The 20,830-nt window shown below is 42.1% G+C and overlaps 1 protein-coding gene across 1 annotated transcript; it reads left to right on the plus strand.

Moving 5' to 3' along the window:
- Positions 1 to 207: 207 nt before the first annotated feature.
- cacng7b (calcium channel, voltage-dependent, gamma subunit 7b) lies at positions 208 to 19,210 on the plus strand. The gene is made up of 6 exons (XM_049584834.1): positions 208 to 478; positions 8,416 to 8,611; positions 9,000 to 9,086; positions 11,195 to 11,335; positions 15,291 to 15,436; positions 18,140 to 19,210. The coding sequence occupies exons 2-6, from the start codon at positions 8,416 to 8,418 to the stop codon at positions 18,587 to 18,589; spliced, it is 1,020 nt and encodes a 339-aa protein (XP_049440791.1). The 5' UTR covers positions 208 to 478; the 3' UTR covers positions 18,590 to 19,210.
- Positions 19,211 to 20,830: the final 1,620 nt, after the last annotated feature.

The following is a 20,830-nucleotide window of genomic DNA, read 5'->3' on the forward strand; positions in this document are numbered from 1 at the left end:
AAATATAATAATAAAACCACCTGATAAAAATGTGCTTGCACTTTACACTGCAACAGCACATTATGCAACAACTGTATTACTGCATACACATAGAAACATTATTTAAAAAAGGACACATAAGATGAGAAATTGTATTTTAACATGACCTCCCTCCCTCCCTCCCTCCTCCCCTCTCTCACTCTCACTATCTCCCTCCCTCTCCAGCACTCCTCTCCCTCCTGCTCCGCTATGTCTCTTCTGTAGCCAAAGTAGCTTGCTGAACCAATCCACCGCAGTGCCTGGGACAGATTGAGTGAAAGAGAGAGTGAGGGATTTAGAGGATGGGTAAGGGGGCTTAAGGGAAAACACACAGAACACGGAGAGAGAGAGAGAGAGAGAGGAAGGAGAAGGAGGAAAAAGAGGAGGACCAACATCCACCAAGCCTCCCTGGTGTGAGGTTTCTTGGCTACTGACGTGTGCGCACGACTCTCGTGGCAGGGTGAGTACATTTTCTCCCCTTTATTAAAATAACTACAGTTGTGTGTGTGTTGGCAATAGTTGTGACGATGACGCCTTTTCCCAAACCTGAGTCAGTAATTTATAAAATATATGTGTGTGTGTTGTGTGTGTGTATGTGATGACAGCTGTGAGAAGCGCAGCGTTCATAACGTGTAGCGTGGAGACAGCCGCTCATCTTTTACTGGAGGTATCACTCTTTAATGGTACCTGGAGCAGCTCTTCATCTCACCCCAAATGTGTGTGTGCGCGTGTGTGTGAGTGGCTCACATGTTCCCTGCTCTGTGTTTATCATCTCCAAACTCCGCGTGTGAGTGTGTGTGACAGTAAAAGAGGAGGAGGAGGAGGGGGGTTTCTAAACAATCCTATGCGCACATCAGTGCCTCAGTCAGCCCTGTGCCGGGATCCACATCCCGCTTTGCACGCGTCCAGTTTACAGAGAATAATGATCTGCGTGAAAATGGTGCGAGTTTCAGCGGAGTGTGGCCGCGCAGCTCTGAGACATCATGAGCAAACCCACCCATTGAGTCACGATATGTACGTTTATGAAGTCATTTATGCTCCACTCAGTGACTCCGTCCTCCTCTCGGGCTGATTTTGGAGACGCTGCACAGTCAAGGTTGGTTAGTTTAGCACAGGTGTAGGCGCATCCCCGTGGTGCGCGTCCATGTTGGGTACTCCTTCCATTTTTTGGGCCAAGGTCTTTCCCTGTGTTAACCTATATCTGCTACATGTACCCGCGCTGTTCCTGCCTCAAACACTCCCTCCTCTCCTCTCTCCTCTCTCCTTCAGCACATCTCCTCTCCCTACCCATCACTCCCTCTTTCTCTTTCCTTCCTGTGAGTCTTAGAGGTGATGTCAGTCTGCAGATTGTGACAGATTAGAGAGAATTAAACCTTTTGTCCCCCTTGTGGCTCCTATCTAACCAATTCAAGTGGCTCATTACTTTCTGGGTGATGGAGCTGAGGGGCCTGTCTCACAGCGCTAAAATAGGATTGTTATCACAAATCTAACAGGGATTTTTTTTCCCACTCAATCTCAATCCCAAATCCACAATGCCTGTTCCTGTTTCTCCAAAAGCTGCAACAGCTCTTTAGAGGATTTTTTTATTCTGGGAGGGGGGGTGATGTGAGCACAATACATGGGCGGTGAAGAGGTGAATTTGTTCCCTTCGTTTTTTGTGTCCAAATCCATTATGAACCAGCAGGATGATTTCATGCAGTCTATGAGAGAGGGATGAGGGTGCTGTCCGCGGTGCTGAACGAGTCTGGAAGAGCCACTCAGGCACATCCACTCATTTCTGCTGGGTTGCAACTCCAATTGATTCTCACTCATTCCTGAACACTCTGGCACGTCCTCCAACCGCTGGAAGGTGTGACTGTTCATCTCCTCTCCTCTCTGCTCCTCTCTGCTCCTCTTTGTAACTTGCCTTCAGTTATTTCATCTGTCATTTCAGTGAGTTGTTTTTGATTTTTGTGGAGACGTTCCTCGAATTCTCTGTATCACACTGGCTCATACTCTGTGTCAACAGCAGTGATGGCAACTTCTGGGCCTGTTGTAAGATCCACAACCTCTGATTGAAGACTGAAAATTAAAGAAACTTTGGTGTTAAAAGGTCCAGTGTGTGGGATTTAGGGGGATGTATTAGCAGAACTAGAATATAATATGATAAGTATGTTTTCTCTAGTGTATGATCACCTGAAAGTAGGAATCTTTGGATTTTCGTTACCTTAGTATGAGCTGTTTTGATCTACATAGGGAGCAGGGTCTCATCCACAGAGTTTGCTATGTTGCACTGCCATGTTTCTACAGTAACCCAGAATGGACAAACCAAACACTGGCTCTAGATATGGCCATTTGTGATTTTGCATAGGCCACCGTAGTTAGCAACACTTGAGCGTTGGAAAAACAGATTTTTTTAAACATAAAACCTGGTCTGTGTGTTCAGCCCATTCTCATTCTGAAATCGTCAAATACTGCGGCTTTGTCAGGGATTTCACCATCAGACACCTGACTCAACAAACCCCGGACTTTCACCCGGGAGCCTGGTGCTTTTATGCTTTTCTGACATCCCAGCATTGTTAGAGACGTCCTGGAATGTCAACAGCGGATGTAGGATACCGAGCGCTTAACCATAGAGGTGTCTTCTTCTCCAGAAGAAATGGAAAGGTATTTAAACTGGTTAAAACACTGAATGAAGCAGTTTCACTTCACAAATCAGTGTTTCTCCGATGCTGTTCGGTATGTTGGAGATGGGTCACTAGCTCACCTGCTAATGTGTGCTTGCTTATTTCTGATCCAGACGTTCAGGAGGTTTTTACTGGGAGCCGAATTATCTGCAGAGGTCTCTTTCTATCCAAAATAAACTGACAGATTTAAACCAGTAAAAAAAAAACTGAACAAAACAGGTTCACGTGAATAAAATCAGTCTGCTAACTATGGTGGCCGGTGCGAAAATGCTATCTAGAGCCAGTGTTTGGTTTTTCCGCTCTTGACTACTGTAAAACATGGCAATCTCTGTAGACACGGACCTGATAACTTAGGATCCAGACGTTCAGGTGGTTTTTACGGGGAGCCAAATTATCCACAGAGGTTTCTTCCCAACAATTACTCATCCCAAGTTGTCACATTATGTAAATGCTTTGTTAGTGGTGTTTCACATCTACATAATAATTCGGCTCAGGGTAAAAACCCCCTGAACATCTGGATCTTAGGTTATAAGAGAAAATAGGTGCACACACATTAACAGGTGCTGGGCTAGCTGCCCATCTGCGACATGTAAAACAGCGAAGGTGAAACACTGATTTGTAAAGTGAAACTACTTTATTAGTATTTTCACCGGCTTTAATCACCTGGTCAGTTTGGTGGAGGTGTCCTGGAACATGAACAAGAGATGCAGAAGGATACCTAGCGCTTGGTTAAAACCTCCTGAACGTCTGGATCTTAAGTTATCTGAGAAAACATTTGAGCACACATTAGCATGTGCTGGGCTCAACTCAAATGTATTCATAAAGCATACTTAAAAACAACTCACACTGACCAAAGTGCTGTACAAAAGGAACACACGAGAGGCAACATAACTATCAGGCACTAATATGCACGTATGCACGTGTCAGAGAAAGCTTCATCAGGGGGACTCAAACACTAATGAGTAAAAGTAGGTTTTGAGCCTGGACTTAAATGAGTCAATGGTGGGGGCAGATCTGATTCGAAGGGGGGGATGCTGTTCAACGCTTTGGGGGCAGACATAGCAAAGGCACGATCACCCTTGAGCTCGAATCTGGAGCATGTAACACCCAGGAGCCCTGGGTCAGCTGACCTGAGGGACCTTGGTGTAGAATGAAGAGTTAGGAGGTCTACAGTAGTCCAAATGGGTGGAGATAAGAGCATGGGTGGCTATTTCCAGGCCTGGGCTAGTGGCCTGAATGCGACGTGCTGAACAGCATCAGAGAAACACCGACTTGTAATGTGAAACTGCCTTTTTCAGTGATTTCACCATTTTTAAATCACCATGTCCCTTTGTTTTTGAGAGGAAGAAACCTCTGCGGATAATTTGGCTCCCAGTAAAAACCTCCTGAGCAGTTAACATTGAAGGAATCCTAACCAGGGAAAGTTTCAGCTGGTTGCAATCTGCAAGCCTCACCTCTAGATGCCACCAAATCCCCTTAAATCTTACACACTGCTTCTTTAAGAATTCCCACAAATCTTAAGTTGTGCCCTTGTGTCTGAAAATCTTTTACCTTTCCCCCTGTTTTTCCATCTTTAATCCATCGTGTTTGTGCGACTGGATTGTTCGCAGTCCATACTTGTCCCCCTCACATCTGTCTGTCTTGTTAGTAACTCACTCTGTGCTTCTTTCAGCCTCGACACGGCCTAACTTGTCATTTTTCGGAGGATTTCTCTGATGCGTACCCTTTACCAGCAGTCAGCTCTGTTCTTACACACACGCCATGCTCACAAAAGAAGCTCTATTCATCCCCGGTGCTGCACAGAAACTAAAGCAACTTCTATAGTGGTCACGTCTCGCACAATGGCTGTCGAGATAAGATGAGGCCAGGCTTAATCTTTAAGAGTTTATTCCCCAGCAGAGTGACTGTCTCTGTCAGAACTCTGCTCTTTAAAGACTCAAAGGTTTGTCATACAAAGAAAGAGCAGAAGAAGAATAATGTGCTTCTCATGTTCAAGTTAATAATTGGGCATTCATTTCCTGTCCTCAAAGTCGTCTCTTAAGTACCTGATAAATGGTCAGTGTTGAATTAATTAGTCAGACTAAACATGATGTATTTTACTGTACATTAGTATGCAAATAGTTCACTCCAAAGACAGTGACACAGAAGTTCAGTGTTTGTTAGGTATATAATAATTTGGCTTTTTGTGCACCATGTGACTGAGACTGACACCAAAGCTTCTGGTGAGCTGCAGCACTGTGAACATTTCATTAATAACACTCAAACAGGCCGGACACAAGTATGCAGATAACAGCTCAGCACGACAGCGATGCACGGAGGTAAAACCTCAAACACACATCTCCAGAAACCTTGAAGCAGCAGCTGTGTTACATCAGCAGAAGAACATGCCTGATTTCACTCCTGTCACTGAGTGCAGGAGTGAGAGTGTGAAGCTCGAGTACACTGCACAGGAGAGGAGTGAAAAACATTTCCTGTTACAGCTAATATCAATTATTTTGTGACAGTAAGGGTCAGACGTTTGGTGTAAAAGCTCCCTTCTGCCTCTGGTCGACAGTTCAGGCTGCAAACAGCACTGTGTGTGTGTAATGATGTCGGATAAGTTTTCTCTGTGCACATCAGGGCGGCTGTTGCAGTTCTGAATGACTGAGGATTGAGTGTCAGTGTGTGTTTACTCGTTGTTGCAGAGCAGGTGCATCGCTTCGTGCCCATAATTGGGCTCTTCCAGATAGTTATTACAATGTCACATCTCATTTAAAGTGACTGAGGTGGACTTTAATGGCCTGCACAGTCAGAGTGAGACACAATGTGATGCTCACAGCACACATGCACCAGCAAAAGAAATAGACCAAGCTCCTGCTGAAAGCTGTTATGGTGTTCTTGCTCATTTGGATGCAACATATTGACATATATAGATAAATAAAAATACGAAAAATATTGGCATTATCCATGAAAAAGGTACTACAATAAACCACTGAAGTTTCCTTACACTTTATTGTAGCAGAATATATCTATATTTTTCTTACTGTAATATTGTATGGGCCAGAATATTTGTCCCCTCCTATCAAGCCACTCTTTCCTTCCTGGAAACAAAACATTAGGGATGCCACATTTTCTCGTTTCAGTTTTCAGTTTTTCAGTTTTCTAGTTTCTGTGTCACTGTTTCATGAACTGAAAATCGTATCCATTTATGACATTAATACAGGGATAAGCAACCTGAGGCTCTGGAGCCACATGCAGCTCTTTAACCCTTCTCCAGTGGCTCCCTGTGGCTTTGACAAAAAAAACTATATGTAAATTAACAACTCTTTTTTTTTTAACATTTTATTTTCAAATTCTATATTTTGCTAATTTTTTCCTAACCAGACTATCTATGGATTCCAAAGTCTTGGAGGAAAATGGAGAATTTAATAGTGCGTGGACAGATTTGTTTGCTTACTCTGTGAATGCTGCAAAATGAAAGTGCCAAATTATTATAAATAGGCCACTGCAGATTAGTCACCCTGTAGTTAAACATTCCAATGACTGATTTTTTTGGCCAAAATGGCTCTCTTGCAAGAGAGTTCCCGGTGCAATCCCGGGTGTGGGAGCCCCTCTGTGTGGAGTTTGCATGTTGTCCCCATGTCAGCGTGGGTTCTCTCTGGGTACTCCAGCTTCCTCCCACAGTCCAAAGACATGCAGGTTTATTGGTGACTCTAAATTGTCCGTAGGTGTGAATGTGAGAGTGAATGGTTGTCTGTCTCTATGTGTCAGCCCTGTGATAGTCTGGTGACCTGTCCAGGGTGTGCCCTGCCTCTCACCCAATGACAGCTGGGATAGGCTCCAGCCCCCCGCGACCCTCAAGAGGATGAAGCAGTTAGAAGATGGATGGATGGCTCTCTTGACTGTAAAGGTTGCCGACCCCTGCATTCATAGACTGCAAATCTGTGAATTTGTTTACAAAGCTGTCAATGAACTGGAGAGCTTACCGCAATTTCAACTCTGATCTTCACTCTTATCAAACTTATGTCACCATCACATTCCCCTTTTTAAAACCCACCTAAGTCAATTTTCTGTAAAATATTTAGGACCTATAATAAAGAACAGTGATAATCAGCTTCCAGGTCAGTATTTCATAAATAAAATAATTTCTTAGAAAATACTAGAACTTGTGTTTAGGTTATGTACAGTCTTTGCTAATTTTCTTGTGAGTCACTTGTTTTGATCTGTTTCTAATTATTTAGGTTCAAATTACTTTTCTTATCAGTATGACTTTTTGTGTAAGAATAATGACTTACTAACATATTAAAAATTATATTCAGCTTACATTTCTTTTACGTGACAGCTCAACTCAAAATTAAGGGATACTTGTGTTAAGCCATTGCATATTCTGTTATTATTTATAGCTACTTGTTTTTATTCATCACCGCTGGCAAACGCCATGGCTGAAGGCATTACGTTTTAGGATTATCAGTCTCTCTGAAATGAATTATTTCAAGAACGCCTTGAGGGGAATTCTACAAATTTGGCACAAACGTCCCCTTGAACTTAATGATGAACTGATAAGATTTTGGTGGTCAAAGGTCACTATGACCTCACAGAATCCAATTTTTGGCCATAACATAATTATGACAAAACTTCACACAAATGTCTAATAGGATAAAATAATGAAATGATGACATGTTAATATCCAAGGTCAACTTTACTGTGACATCATAATGTTCTTGGGTGTCCATCTTGAAACTGTGCTGGGTTGAGATGTGTGTGAAGCCTTCATGTTTTAGAATATGTAGCTTCTGTGCAGCAACATCCACATTTGAAGCATCATCAACTGCCATATGAGTCTGATCAGACATGGTTGTAAAATGTAAGTTGACCGGCTCACAGAGGCATAAAACTACGGTAATCCTAGTTTGTTAATGTTCCTTTTTATGTGCTATTAAAAAAATCTATCAATTAAAGGTGGTGCTGTTAGTACTCCCAAATAAATGACCACCAGGTGTATAGACCTGGATAAATTAACTAAAGTGTAAATTAGAATAAAAGAGAAATGCAAAAACAAAGTCTGAATAATGAAGGTACGAGGTCAGCTGCATCACGGTAATGATCCTCCCAGTGTAACGCATAATGTGCTGAATAACTCAACAAAATGAGGGTGATTATAGTAAACACAAACCCACTCTGTGTTCTCCACATTCTCCATGACTTGTCAAGCTGATGATACTGAACAGTGGTCCAGATTAAGCAGAGGCTAGTGGCTGAACAATAACACATACATACACACGAAAACTCACAAATGCATACAGACAGTGTGCTCAAAGGATTTGCAGTGAAGTCTTCCCCAGTCAACCAGAACTAAGTCACAGAAAGACCATGTGTGAGTCACACAGGACCTCTCCTCCCTGTCCTGATCTGTGTGTGTGTTTCTGTCACTCAGTTTTTTAAGTCCTGGCTTAAGTTCAGTGTTTCGCCGTGAAATCTTCATCTGTTGCGTTGACTCCTCGCTGACCTTTAACAGGATTGGTCGCCACTGGATGTGTCGCTAACTCATCTTTAGCTGTAACAAGGCCAGACAGGAAGATGGCCAGTAGCTGTTTGCATGTGTGCACGTCACGTCTGTCTCAGTGTGTCCCCCTGCTCCTAACGACCTCCCTCCACGATCCCATCCAAATTTACCTACATTTGTGTTATGCAGTTTTGACATGTAATTCTTCCTCTCCTCTAACACCCTTCCCTCCCTTGTTCCGCCCTCCAGATGAGTTCGTGCAGCAGCCGTGCGTTGACCATCCTGTCCACAGTGTTCGGAGCCTGCGGGCTGCTGCTGGTGGGGGTGGCCGTGTCCACAGACTACTGGCTGATCATGGTGGAGGGCATCATCCTGCAGCAGAACCAGAGCATGGAGGTGAAGATGGCGCTGCATTCAGGCCTGTGGAGAGTTTGCTTTGTGGCGGGTAGGCAGATACGAAAATATGTTTGAATATTCACATTCAGAAATTAAAAGGCTGACTTTAAAACACACATACACACACACACACACCATTCAAACAGCGCTGCTGTGTGTGTGTGCATATGTCCACATCATCACAGTGACAAACACACAGAAACCAGCAGAGTGTGAGAGCAGTGAGGAGAGAAAAGAGAGAGGAGAGCTTCTGGCCTCCAGAGTCATAGCTGTCACAAAACATGATCGTTACCTGTGAGCAGCACTGCAGAGACCCACATGCTTTTTTTTTTCTCTTTTTTTTTTGGATTTGTTTTGTTTCCTCATGCAACACTGACTTTGAACCTAAAAGCAGAGCCCAACTTGTTTCTTGTTTTGTTTGATGCGTTTTCTCTCAGGAACAGAAAACGGGAGATGTGTTGCATCCGAGTACTTCACTGAACCCGAGATAGAGATCACCACCGAAAACACTGCAAACATCCTCAGTGAGTAAAACATGCAACAGCCCGGTGACATTACACAGTTATCTGCTGTATGAGAGGCTCTGCAGAGTCCCCCTGCTGATTGATTGAGGGTACTGAAGTTTGAACAGATCATTAGAGCTGCACCTATTACTGGATAAAGAGAAAACTGATTATTGATTTAGAGCAGTGGTTCCCAACTTTTTCTCTTGTCAAGGACCCCTAAATTGCTACACATTAGGTCAAGGTCCCCCATTCGATAAGATTTTGCTTCAGGGACCTCCATCTGAAAAGGTCTGAGTTGACAGATATGATTAAGACCAGAATTCTACAGTTATCAACCACAGTTGAGGAGTTAACTGTGGAGGAAGTGAAATCTATGATCACTTTTATGACTCTTATTCACATTGGGCTCACTTCTATAGTGAATTGAATAGTGAAAAATAAATTACTGTACTGTAAACTGAACATTTTGTATTTTTGGCTTTTTGAAGATGTCACCTCTGACTCTTGGAAACTGTGGTGGACATTTTGACACTGATTTTATAATAATCAAGAAAATAATTGTCAGATTAATCGATGAAAATGGTCATCAGTCCGTTTCAGCCTCTGTTCTCTAACAGTAATCAGATGAACTACACTGACGTGATTCAGAAAAGATCATCTTCATAAACAAAAATATGGCTTTAACAGAAATACCTGGTTGAAGTAAACGTAAATGGTGAATTCTTGTAGGCCGTGATGACATTTGTGCATGGTAAACAGAGCATCTCAAAAACTTCCAACATGGACTTGAGGTGTGACCACGAGTGATCTGGTGGGCAATCTTTATCTCCATCTGCTGTGGTAACCATAGTAATACCGCAAAACCAAACCAAGTGCCCCAGGAGGCTAGAGAGGTATGAAATATATATGTAACTTTATATTTTCCTTGACTTTAACCCAGAAATGAGCTGGCATTTTACGACTGACTGGGTTTTTTGAATGGGTTTTGGGTTAAGTGCCTGAAATAAGGTCTGTGGTTCACACAAGCGTAAGAGACTTTCACGTTTTGTTCTACAACATAAAATATGTCTGGTGATACCCCACTCATGAACTTTGAAGCTTCTGTATGTCTTTAAAAAAGGCAGTTGCTTACAAGTGGATAAATGAAACTACAGAATGTCATCACACCGAGCTGTACCAAACACAGCTTTACAGTGTCGTTATGATGGTACTTCGTGCAATTGCATTTAGGCTTTAATAGTCATGAAAGTGGTGTTTATTTGTGAAGATTATCTTGCTGAGCAAAAAGTGCGAGTATCATAAACCTTTGTTTCCCACAGAGCTTATTTTTGTCAATAATCAAAAATCCAATGGAAAAATCCCATAGGCTGTTTGACAAGGGAACCAGTGCAATGCTAACTTTCATGTCGGCCTACAGAAAAACGTCATACAACCGCTGATGACCTCTCCTTTCTACCTCTCTCTACCGATGAGCTGACCAATCTGAGTAGCACAGAACTGCATGATCACAGTTTATAGACTTCTGTATTTAAAAAAAATAATAAAAATCATCCGCAGACTTCAAAGCAAGTGTAAGGACAGCCTTCGTAAAAATGTAGTGGAGTTAAGAAGACAAAATTTGTCTTTCAAATAAGCTGGAGTCCAAGTAATACATTTCCAAAAAGTAATACTCTAATACTCAAGTATTAGCACACGACTCCCGACCCCCGGTGTTGACTCCATGGCTACGGCCTTGGATTAAACATTTAGTGTAAAGCTGATGTTTCTCTGTGATCTCACAGGTTTACAATCATGTAGCTGTGTTCTGTTGTAACATCCTAACACCTTAACTCTGTTTAGTTAAAAAGCAACAAGATGCTTCACTGGAAACACTAAATCTGAGATATGTCCATACCCTGTGAAATGTAAACCATTATAAGAAAGGAAGAAATTTTCCCATCTCACCATTTAAAAGATGAAAGTCACGACATCTCCACATAACTGGCTTTATATTCCAGACTCTACTGCCTCAGATTATATTAACTAACACTTTCAGAGCTCCAGAGACATTAACATTCACCTTTCCCAGCAGTGTAAGGACACATTACATCAGCTGTGTTTAACACTGTGACCTCTCCTCCCTACAGAGATGGTGCGGACAGCCACTCCCTTCCCGATGGTGTCGCTGCTCTTTGTCTTCACCGCCTTTGTCATCAGTAACATTGGACACATCCGGCCTCAGCGAACCATCCTGGCCTTTGTGTCCGGCATCTTCTTCATCCTCTCAGGTGGGAGCCATTACTCATGTCCCGCTGTCACTGCACCTTCACTGCGTGATTGATTACAGCAGCCTGGTGTGTCCTGTGTCACACATGGACACACTCCATCACGGCTCTATTTTGGGTGCGTGTTGCAGGTGTGTAGGCTGTCAGGAGAGCAGGTGACGATTAGTTTTCAGTGTGGGAGTTTCTTGCTCCTCTGACTTTGCATTACTTTGGATTAAACAGGCTTTATGTGAGAAATTATGAGCTAGGGATTGTGAAAACTCTGACAAGACTGAAATACTCTCACAGCATCATGGACAGGCCTTTCAGCTTCATTTCCTGCATTAGTGCAGTTAACCCTCTTGAACAGCAGGTGGCTGTAATGCTCCCATCTCTCATCCTCAGTGTGTAGTAAAGACAGTCAGGAGCCAAATTGGAACTCATGTTCTCTGAAGGCTGTTTCACATGACACGTTTTAGAAGGAAGCAGCGCTGCAGAGCTCAGAGGAGCATCAAACGTGGGCCGCAGCGACAGCTCCTGACTTTGCTGTGGCGGGGACATGCTGATAAAGGGTGGAGCAGAATAATAGGTGTTATGTAACGGGGGTTATGTAATGTTTATAGCCTGCGCTGGAAGTGTTGCAGTGTTTTACTTTATGAGGTATTTTGATAATAGGGTGATAATAAGGGGCAAGTGTATCAAATTGCTTTTCAGCGGTTAGATTCTCTGCAGCACTGAGCCTCACTCTCTTTCCACACACTGCCTTCCCTACTCCCCCCCCCCTCCCTCCGCCTCCCCCTCCTCTCTTGTTCACTCAGCTTCTTAGATTTCTTTGCTTTTTCTGTTTCTCCCTTCTCTCAGTCACTCTCCTTCCTGCTCACACCTTCATTCACAGTATAGTCTTTCAGTAGTCACAGTGGATGTGGTGGTGTTGATGTGAGCATATTCTGCTGGTATCACCGACATGCTGGTCTGGTAAATATTGTAGTCTGGGTCATGTTCTGGGTGATATTACAGAATTCATAGTGAAAAAGCACAGCATGTAGCCACAGCTGTTCAAGCATGGTTAGAGCTTTATATTCTTACCCCACAGACATCCTGCATATGCATGTGTACTCGTAGACGCATAATTTACCTCTACGTCTTCTTCCTTTTGTCTCGCCCACATGCACACCCTTTCTTTTCCTTCCTCTGCTCTTAGCGTGCACATGCATGTGTGTGTTTCCTACAATTTCCTGGTGTTACTTATTTAGATAGAGATGTACTTCCTGTGCAGGATTGGCAGCAGCATGGTTTCTGCATTTTCAATGCTTTTCAATTTTAACCCAACAACACAGCCTCTTAAACAAGCCGTTCATTGCAAAGGACATAACTACTCGACAGCCTCGTGGTACATTTGAATTTTGCAGTGAAAGCTAAAAATACTCGTATTTGCTATTTACAGCATGTAGCTTTCTTTGAATATTGATTCTTCGATGTTGGCCATATGTTGCGCCTCATGCATTTAACATGTTGGAGGCAGAGTGGAGAGCGCGTGGGTGTTCTCGGAGGAGGGGGTTTTAATGTTGTATGTGTTGCTTCTGGGGGAAAACGGTCATTGAAAGCTGATTCTGGTTTTCCATACGGTATATGAAAAGTTTACAGTGTATGCTGCATGTAGCTTCTTAGTAATGGACTTGAAGGCGTGTCAATCTGCTTTCATGTTTTTACTTCCTTTCAGTCTTTATCTGTCTTTTTTTGAAACATGTCTTTATCATGATTTTCAAGAAGAACCAAATTATACAATTACAAGCTCAGCCGTTAATCAATATGACGTTACATTGAAATTAAAAGTACTTTGCTCCTGGGATAAGTAAAGGAAAGAAAATTAGTTTCTTATGAACGCAGATCTGCAGGCAGTCCTGTCCCCTAGAAATTACATTTATATGCTATTAAGTTTTTTTGACCCGACGAGAATCTGACTGGGATCAAAATGTTGTCTCTTTACTTCAAAGAATGTATCTACACAATCACAATATCTGTATCTGCAATATGTTCACTGACATTTCTGATTTTCCTTCATTTTTCTTTGCCACAACCTGCAGTGCAACATCTGCTCATAGCAACTAAAGCATGAATAAACTCTTTTGAGGGTTACATTTAGGCACTTAAAGCATGTAGTTAAGGTTTGGGAAAGATCATGGTTATATGATTAGAAAGTCAACAATGACTTTAAGCACAAGAAAAGAGGAGTTTACTTTATTTACAGTTAACCGTAAACCCAGTGTTTCATTAAGCTGAAAGTGAAAATGACTAACTTTTTTTAACTGTCTCCTTTCCCCAGTGTTTCAAAGTGGTATTGTTTTTGGTGTCGCTGTCGCAAAGACAACCTCATTTCGCTTTCTGTTTTTCCTCAAAGCCTAACAGTGAGTCTCTTTTTATTTTGGTGGGTAGAGTTTCCTTTGCAAAGAACTCATATTGATACACTTTGGTGACTAGCGAGAGCTACCAGGAGCTACCAGGAAAACAAAAGCACTGTCCTCTTTCTGTTTTCATTGCGCAATTGTTGACACACTTCTTAGATCGAGTCTTCATTTTCCACTGAGATTGTACCTGGTGGCTGACAGACTTGAATAACGAAAGCGAGGCTTATAGGGAACCAACATAAACACAAATGATGTTATTATTTATGCAATCAAGATTTATTTCATAATGAAATGCTTTAACTTATAAAGCAAAAAGTTTATCTGTGTCCTTATTAACTAGAGTACTTATATCTCCTAAACCTAACAGCACACTGAATAAAAAGTATCACTTCCTGCACTTGGAAACTCTGCCAAATACAATCTGTATGAAATTGTGTTTCCCTCCAAACTAATTTTGGCAAAACAATTTAGTAGTGTGGAAATGTGATTTTGCATGAGACAGGGTTGCTGCAGGCGAGGAACAAAGCCACTTTCAGAGTCCTTCCCAATACACACACACTCTCACACACACACATCCTTGTACTTGTATTTTTGTGAGAACCCTCGTTGACATGATGCATTCCCTAGCCCCTTACCTTAACCTTAACCATCACAACTAAATCCCTAACCTAACCCTAACCTAAAAGTTATTCTAATCTGAATCCTAAAAAAGGCTTAACCCTCAAACAGGCCTTTGGAAAAGTGAAGACTGATTAAAATGTCCTCACTTTGCAAAAATGTCCTCACTCTCTTGCTAAAATACATCTTTGGTCCTCACTGTGTAGCATGTACAAGTATACACACACACGCAAATTCTGTACTTCTATCTTTGTGAGGACCCTGACTAACATGATGCCTTCCCTAGCCCCTTACCTTAACCTTCACAACTAAATGCCTAACCTAATTCTGACTTGAATCTTAAAACCAAGTCTTAACCCTCAAGCAGGCCTGTGAAGATGTGAGGACCGACCAAAATGTCTTTCTCTCAGAAATGCCCTTACTTTGTTTGTTAAATGTGTTTCAGTCCTGACCATGTAGCAGAGACACACACACACACTAAGAACACAGGATACAACAAGAGGAGAAATCAGAAGGTCATCCAATTGCCTCCATAAATGCTTTAGTTATTGTTCTTCAGAGTGTTGTGTGCAGAATTTTTGGAAACTTATCAGATTTATAAAGTAGCTCATCTTTTGTTTGGGAACTCATTTTTTCCATGAATAAAGTCTACATTGTTTTGCTTCTATGAGTCATTCTTTTCATCTCTGCAGGTCATTATTTTTTTTATCTCTTTATCTATCATTATAATACATACACACCCTCTCTGGTCTCTCTCCCATCTCTTTATTAAAGTTGGAATTTTTGAGGCTAATTGCTTGGTGTGGTCACTCCACATCCCATTGCTCTCTCTCAGTCTCTCTCTGTCTGTTAAACTCTCGCCACGCTGGTGCAGCTGTCTCTATTGGATTATAATGACCTCCTGGGTCTCTCTGTCTCTCTCTGACTCAGTGTCATTGTTAATGTGCTGTGTGCAGGCCTCAGTCTGGTGGTGGGTCTGGTGCTCTACATCTCCAGTATTAATGACGAGGTGATGAACCGGCCCAGAGAGCCCGAGCAGTTCTTCAACTACCACTATGGCTGGTCCTTCGCCTTCGCTGCCTCTTCCTTCTTACTCAAAGAGGTCGGTCTGGGCTGTGTGTGTGTGTGTGTGTGTGTGTGTGTGTGTGGTAGTGATAAAAAATATATGAAAGAGTGTGAGAGAATGTGTGTCTGTCTGAAGGGCATCAAATTTGGTAGGGACATTAGGGACATGTCCCCATAAATATCAAGTGACTACTGAATCGTCCCCGGCAATAGAGTGCTGCAGGAATGAGTCCTAAAACCAGGAAATGAGTTTGCATTTTACCGCTCCCAGTTCCCTCATCTCCAAGTCAATTGGTTTTTTCACTGGGTTTTTGGTGAGATGGCTGAAATAAGGTCTATGGTTACCACAAGCTTAACAAACTTTCACATTTTATTCTATAAAATAAAATACGTCAGTAAAAAAACGAGCTTGTACCGAGGCTGTAGGTTTCATTTGGGGGTTTGGGGGCCCTCTTCCAGGAAATTTCATGCGCCAGTTTATGATGGAAATGTCTTTATTTATTGTAAAGAAAAACACAAATTTCAAGCCATAGATGACAATTCAAAATATAGAAATAGGCTACAATAGAATATAACACAGTGAGTTTCTCTGTTTCTCTGTTATCTCTGCTGATTCAGCACATGTCACTTTCCCATCCTCCATTGTGTCTTCTGTTCGGGGAAGTACCCTCTTTAAATGTACATGTAACACCTATTCACTATGAGAAGTCAGTTCATTTTAATTTATTCATAAATCCCTGGACTTCAATAGCTCATGTGTGTTTCAGCAAGATATTTACTAATGTTCAGAACTTTCTGCACGGTCAAATCATGTCCCAGACATCTGTGTTCTCTAAGAAGTTGAGAATCAAGTCGTAATATTACAAAAATGAACTTTTATATTAATGAGAATAAAGCCAGAATGTTTCAAGAACGAAAATCTACCTGCTGTTTTGTCTGCTGGGCGTTACACTTTTGTTCTGTTGATTCGGTAGTTTCCCCTTCAGACCGTCTGACAGACACACAACCCTGTTTGGGACTCTCTCTATATGAGGCAAAGTTTAAGCGGCTGTGCACTGCTCTTCATTGGAGGTGGAATACCAAAACTAGCTGACAACACCTCTGATCAGACATAATAACATAAATGGACATGATTTGTCCTGTATTTTCATGTACAGAACGGTTAGTATGAGGATAATATAAATGAGTTTGCCGAAATATCGGTAGGGACATGTCCCTACTGTCCATATGCAAACCTATGCTCTTGACTCGTAGCCTATATTTTGAAATTTTAGAAAAGACAGTTCTTAACAAGTGGCTAAATGAGACCACAAAATGTCATCGCGCCGAACACGGCTTTACAGCCTCGTAGTGGCGAAGTTAATCATGTGACCGTGGTGCAGTTTGTTTATAGCCTTACATTAATGTTTGTAAACCTACGCCCTTGAATCGTAGCCTATATTTTGAAGTTTTTACGCATCTTATAAAAGACAGTTCTTAACAAGTGGCTAAATGAGGCCACAAAATGTCACCACGCCTAACTCGGTTTCACAGCCTTGTTGTGGTGGTCGTGGTGTGGTTTGTTTATTGCCTAACGTTAGCTTTTTACTTCTGGTGATTGCATTTATGCTTAAAGAATCCTAAGAATATTATCTTGCTGAGCAAAACATATCTAAATTTCTGGTTGCCACAGATGTTATATTCTGCAATAATCCAAAAACCAATGAAAATATCACATAGACTTTTTTTTTATAAGGGAACCAGGGCAAAGCTAATTTCCGCATCGGCCTACCGAATAAAACGTCGAGACTGCAGCTCCGTCACATAGATATACAGTATATAAAGGCTAAGTGAAGGAGACACCATCTTTACCTTAACTGTTCTGTGCACAAAGACACTGAACAATTTGCATCTTGTATTGATTTAGTAAGGGGCAGTGCATTTTATTTTTTCAGTACAAGATGATTAAGGCACCCTGGTCCACATTTGTTATAAGTTGTAGATTGGCGTAGCGAAAGGCAAAAATTAATGCCTAAAAATGACCAGTATACAGGAAATGAAGTGTTTGACGCTTCAAATTTCCTCAGGGGGGGACCTCCAGACGCCCCCTTTAATATGTGTTCCCCGAAGTGTTAAAATGAAATCTGTGCTCTTGGTCTGCGTGCATACATATGTTACACACAGATAATATATTTTCATTTCTATGGTATGAGTGTTTTTTTCCTGGAGTGTTGCATGCTGAGTGTGCAGGAAGGTAAGGTGATTGGTTTTCTGTAGATATGGTGAGGCATCAGTGGTTTGTGTGAGTCTGTGTGTTCATTTGTGCATCCATGCGTGGTGATGTCTCATATGAATCCTCTGCTCATACCCCCCACCACCACTTCTCCTCCTGCTGCTTTCCCATCATCAGCAGCACTGCTCTTAATGTGGTGCAGTGGACACTAACCTCCTCCCTCCCTCATCTGTTCTCCACACACTTGTCTCCGTTCTTTCTTTTCCAATCTGTTTTATGGGCTTCAAGCGTACCCTCATCTTTCTAAATCAAAAGCACACACTTACACCTCTCTACTTTGTACATTCCTTTTAACACTTCTCACCTTTCAGTCACTTTTAATCTAATTTCCCCAGCCATCACTTGTTACTGCGTCTTTGAAATTTGTCTCTGAACTCAATTTATTTACGCGACTAAATTCCTCTCTCCCTGTCGCATCTTATCACCCCCTCATCTCCTCCTGCTTCCTCTTCTCACTCACTGTCTCAGGGGGCTGGGGTGATGTCAGTCTATCTGTTTATGAAGCGCTACGCCGAGGAAGAGATGTACCGCCCCCACCCTGCGCTCTACCGCCCCCGCCTGTCCGAGAGCAGTGACTACAGCGGCCAGTTCCTCCACCCAGAATCCTCCTGGCCTCAACCGAAGCGAGGCCGCAGCACCTCTGAAGCCTCCAGTGACATCTCCATCCAGCTCAACCAGGCACCACCAGCACCCCCCAAAAGCAGCCTCCAAGGGCAGGGCAGCCCACCTTCTGGGTCGTCCTCCGCAGGGAGCTACCAGATGCCTCCACAGTCTGCTGGCTACCCCACCACGCACACCCTCACCAGGTCGCACTCCTCACACCCCCAAGGCCAGGCTCTCCCCATGGCAATGCCTCCGTCACCCGTACCTCCCCCTCACTATCACACACACATGCACATGAGCGCCTCCCCCTGTTAGGAAGCAGGAGCACTGGGGAGGGAAGAGACACTGACTCCTCATAATCACGTACACTGTACATTTAGCTGTGGATGAGAGTTAATGCTGAGCTTAGAGCACAGATCATGTGAGATGAAGTGGAGGGAGAGGTGATCAAACATAATAAAATGTAGCTTTGGAACAATATGAACCAAGAACAGAGGAGGTGTTGGAGAGTAAAAGGAAAGGTTTAACAGGATTGCGGGGGATTTGACAGAAACCGTGATGGACACAGAACAGTAGAAACAGGAGAAAAAGAAAAAGGAATTTCGGGTTGTCATAATGGAAAGAGGCAAAAAGAGTTTCCTAGAAAGACTTTAGAGGTTAGGTTGAGTGACAGAGGAGATATAGGAGAGGGAGTGTGAGGCAGGGAGAGCGAGGGGCTGCGGTATAATACAAGATACTGCAGTGCTGCAGGAAATTTGTATGCACTTGGAAATGTACAATGCAAAACACTGATCACAAAGACTGAGGATGCACATAGTTTTATACATACATAATTCATAAAAATACACAGAAAAAGGTACCTTTTTTTACCAAAAGGTAAATGTGGTTATATTCTTGTCTTCTCTGAATTTCTTACATCATCAGTCCAGTTTCATAACTCACAATGTCAAAATAATATTAATGATATTATTAATTAAAAAAACATTAGTTAAACAATAGAGTAATTCTTAAATGAGAACACTGTATGTGAATGTTGTTAATCTTTGTAAAAAAAAAAAATACAGACAGACAGAAGTGGATGATGTTCTGAAATATCATAAGAGCAAATCTTCATGTTTTACATATTTGTTTAAGATACAAATTTATAAAATTCTTGTATATAAAATTGCACATGAGGAGTTCTATATAGCTGTTGTAAATTATGAATGAAGCTTTGGCACAAGTCACATCAAGAAAATGTCTGACTCATTCTGCTTTGGATGAAGACTCTGCAACAGGCGCACTACAACCAACAACGCACCCTGTGGATGCAGCGCACACTGGTTTAAAGGAGGAACCACCCGGCGCTGACACGGTGGTCTGATGCCCTCTACTGGCCACTGCTCCGCACTGACCCTGGATCAGCTCTGGGGCCCAGGTCACTACTTTTTCATGCACTCTTCCTTCCTCACTGGTCTGCACTGTGTGTCAGGTGATGGTGCAGCACAGATGAGTCAACGGTGAATGTCAGGAGCAAGGAGACATTTTGAACTGCACATGGATCAAGATTTATGCTTTAAAGACTGGTTAGATGTATTTTTTAAAAGCTTCAAAGCTGTTTATATATATCTGGAAATCTCACATGGTGAAAGTATTAATTGCATTTGCACTTACTGCTCAAAGGATGATACCACTGTTAGTGAAATACAGGTCCTCACTACGTAGACAAAGTATTTAAAATGTTTTTGGTGACAGTGCATCCTGCTAAAGGTTTCTAGACTACCTGAAAATATGTTTTGCGCTCTCTTGTAACTGATACAGCTAATGATTAATTTTATTTTCTGTTAATCTGCTGATTACTTTCTAGACTGATCATTTTGTCTATTAAATGTCAGATAATAGTGAAAAATGCCAAGTTGATGTATTTAAACAGCTAGTTTTATTTGATCTGTTATCCAAAAGCAAAAGATAGTCCTTATTCCACCCTGTGACAAAGGAATGCACCGAATACTTGCAGTTGAAAATCTGGCACAAGCAAGAGTTTAGTATTTTGCTTTGAAACTGACTGAAATGGTTGTTTTGCTATTATTTATTTATGTTGATGGACTTACAGTAATTGATAAATCAGGTATTTTCAGACGATCCCACATGGGTCACAGTAGCACTTCCTTCAACATCACAATGTAGCAGACTGTGTAGGACGTTGTAGGATGTTTTAGCCAAGCACTTTAACCAAATACAGTTATATTGTGGGCATGAATGGATCAATAAATGAGCTTGCAGGCTCAGGAGTCAAGAGTGCAGGGCACCCCCTTGGCCTTCACCTGCAAAGTGTCACTAAAATTAACACATGTGGAGCAAGAAGAGACTCTAAATGACTGCAAATAGACACAGGGAGGCTCACAAAGATAACAAAAGGGGTCAAAACAACCACAAAGAGACACAGAATGACAACAGAGAGAGACACAAAACAACTTAAATGAATTAAAACAACTACAAACAGGCATAAAAAGACTGCAAAAAGACACAAGGAGGCTCAAAACGACAACGAAAAGGGTCAAAATAACCTCAAAGAGA

The sequence above is a fragment of the Epinephelus fuscoguttatus genome, linkage group LG8 (assembly GCF_011397635.1).
Source record: "Epinephelus fuscoguttatus linkage group LG8, E.fuscoguttatus.final_Chr_v1".
Classification (NCBI taxonomy): Eukaryota; Metazoa; Chordata; class Actinopteri; order Perciformes; family Serranidae; genus Epinephelus; species Epinephelus fuscoguttatus.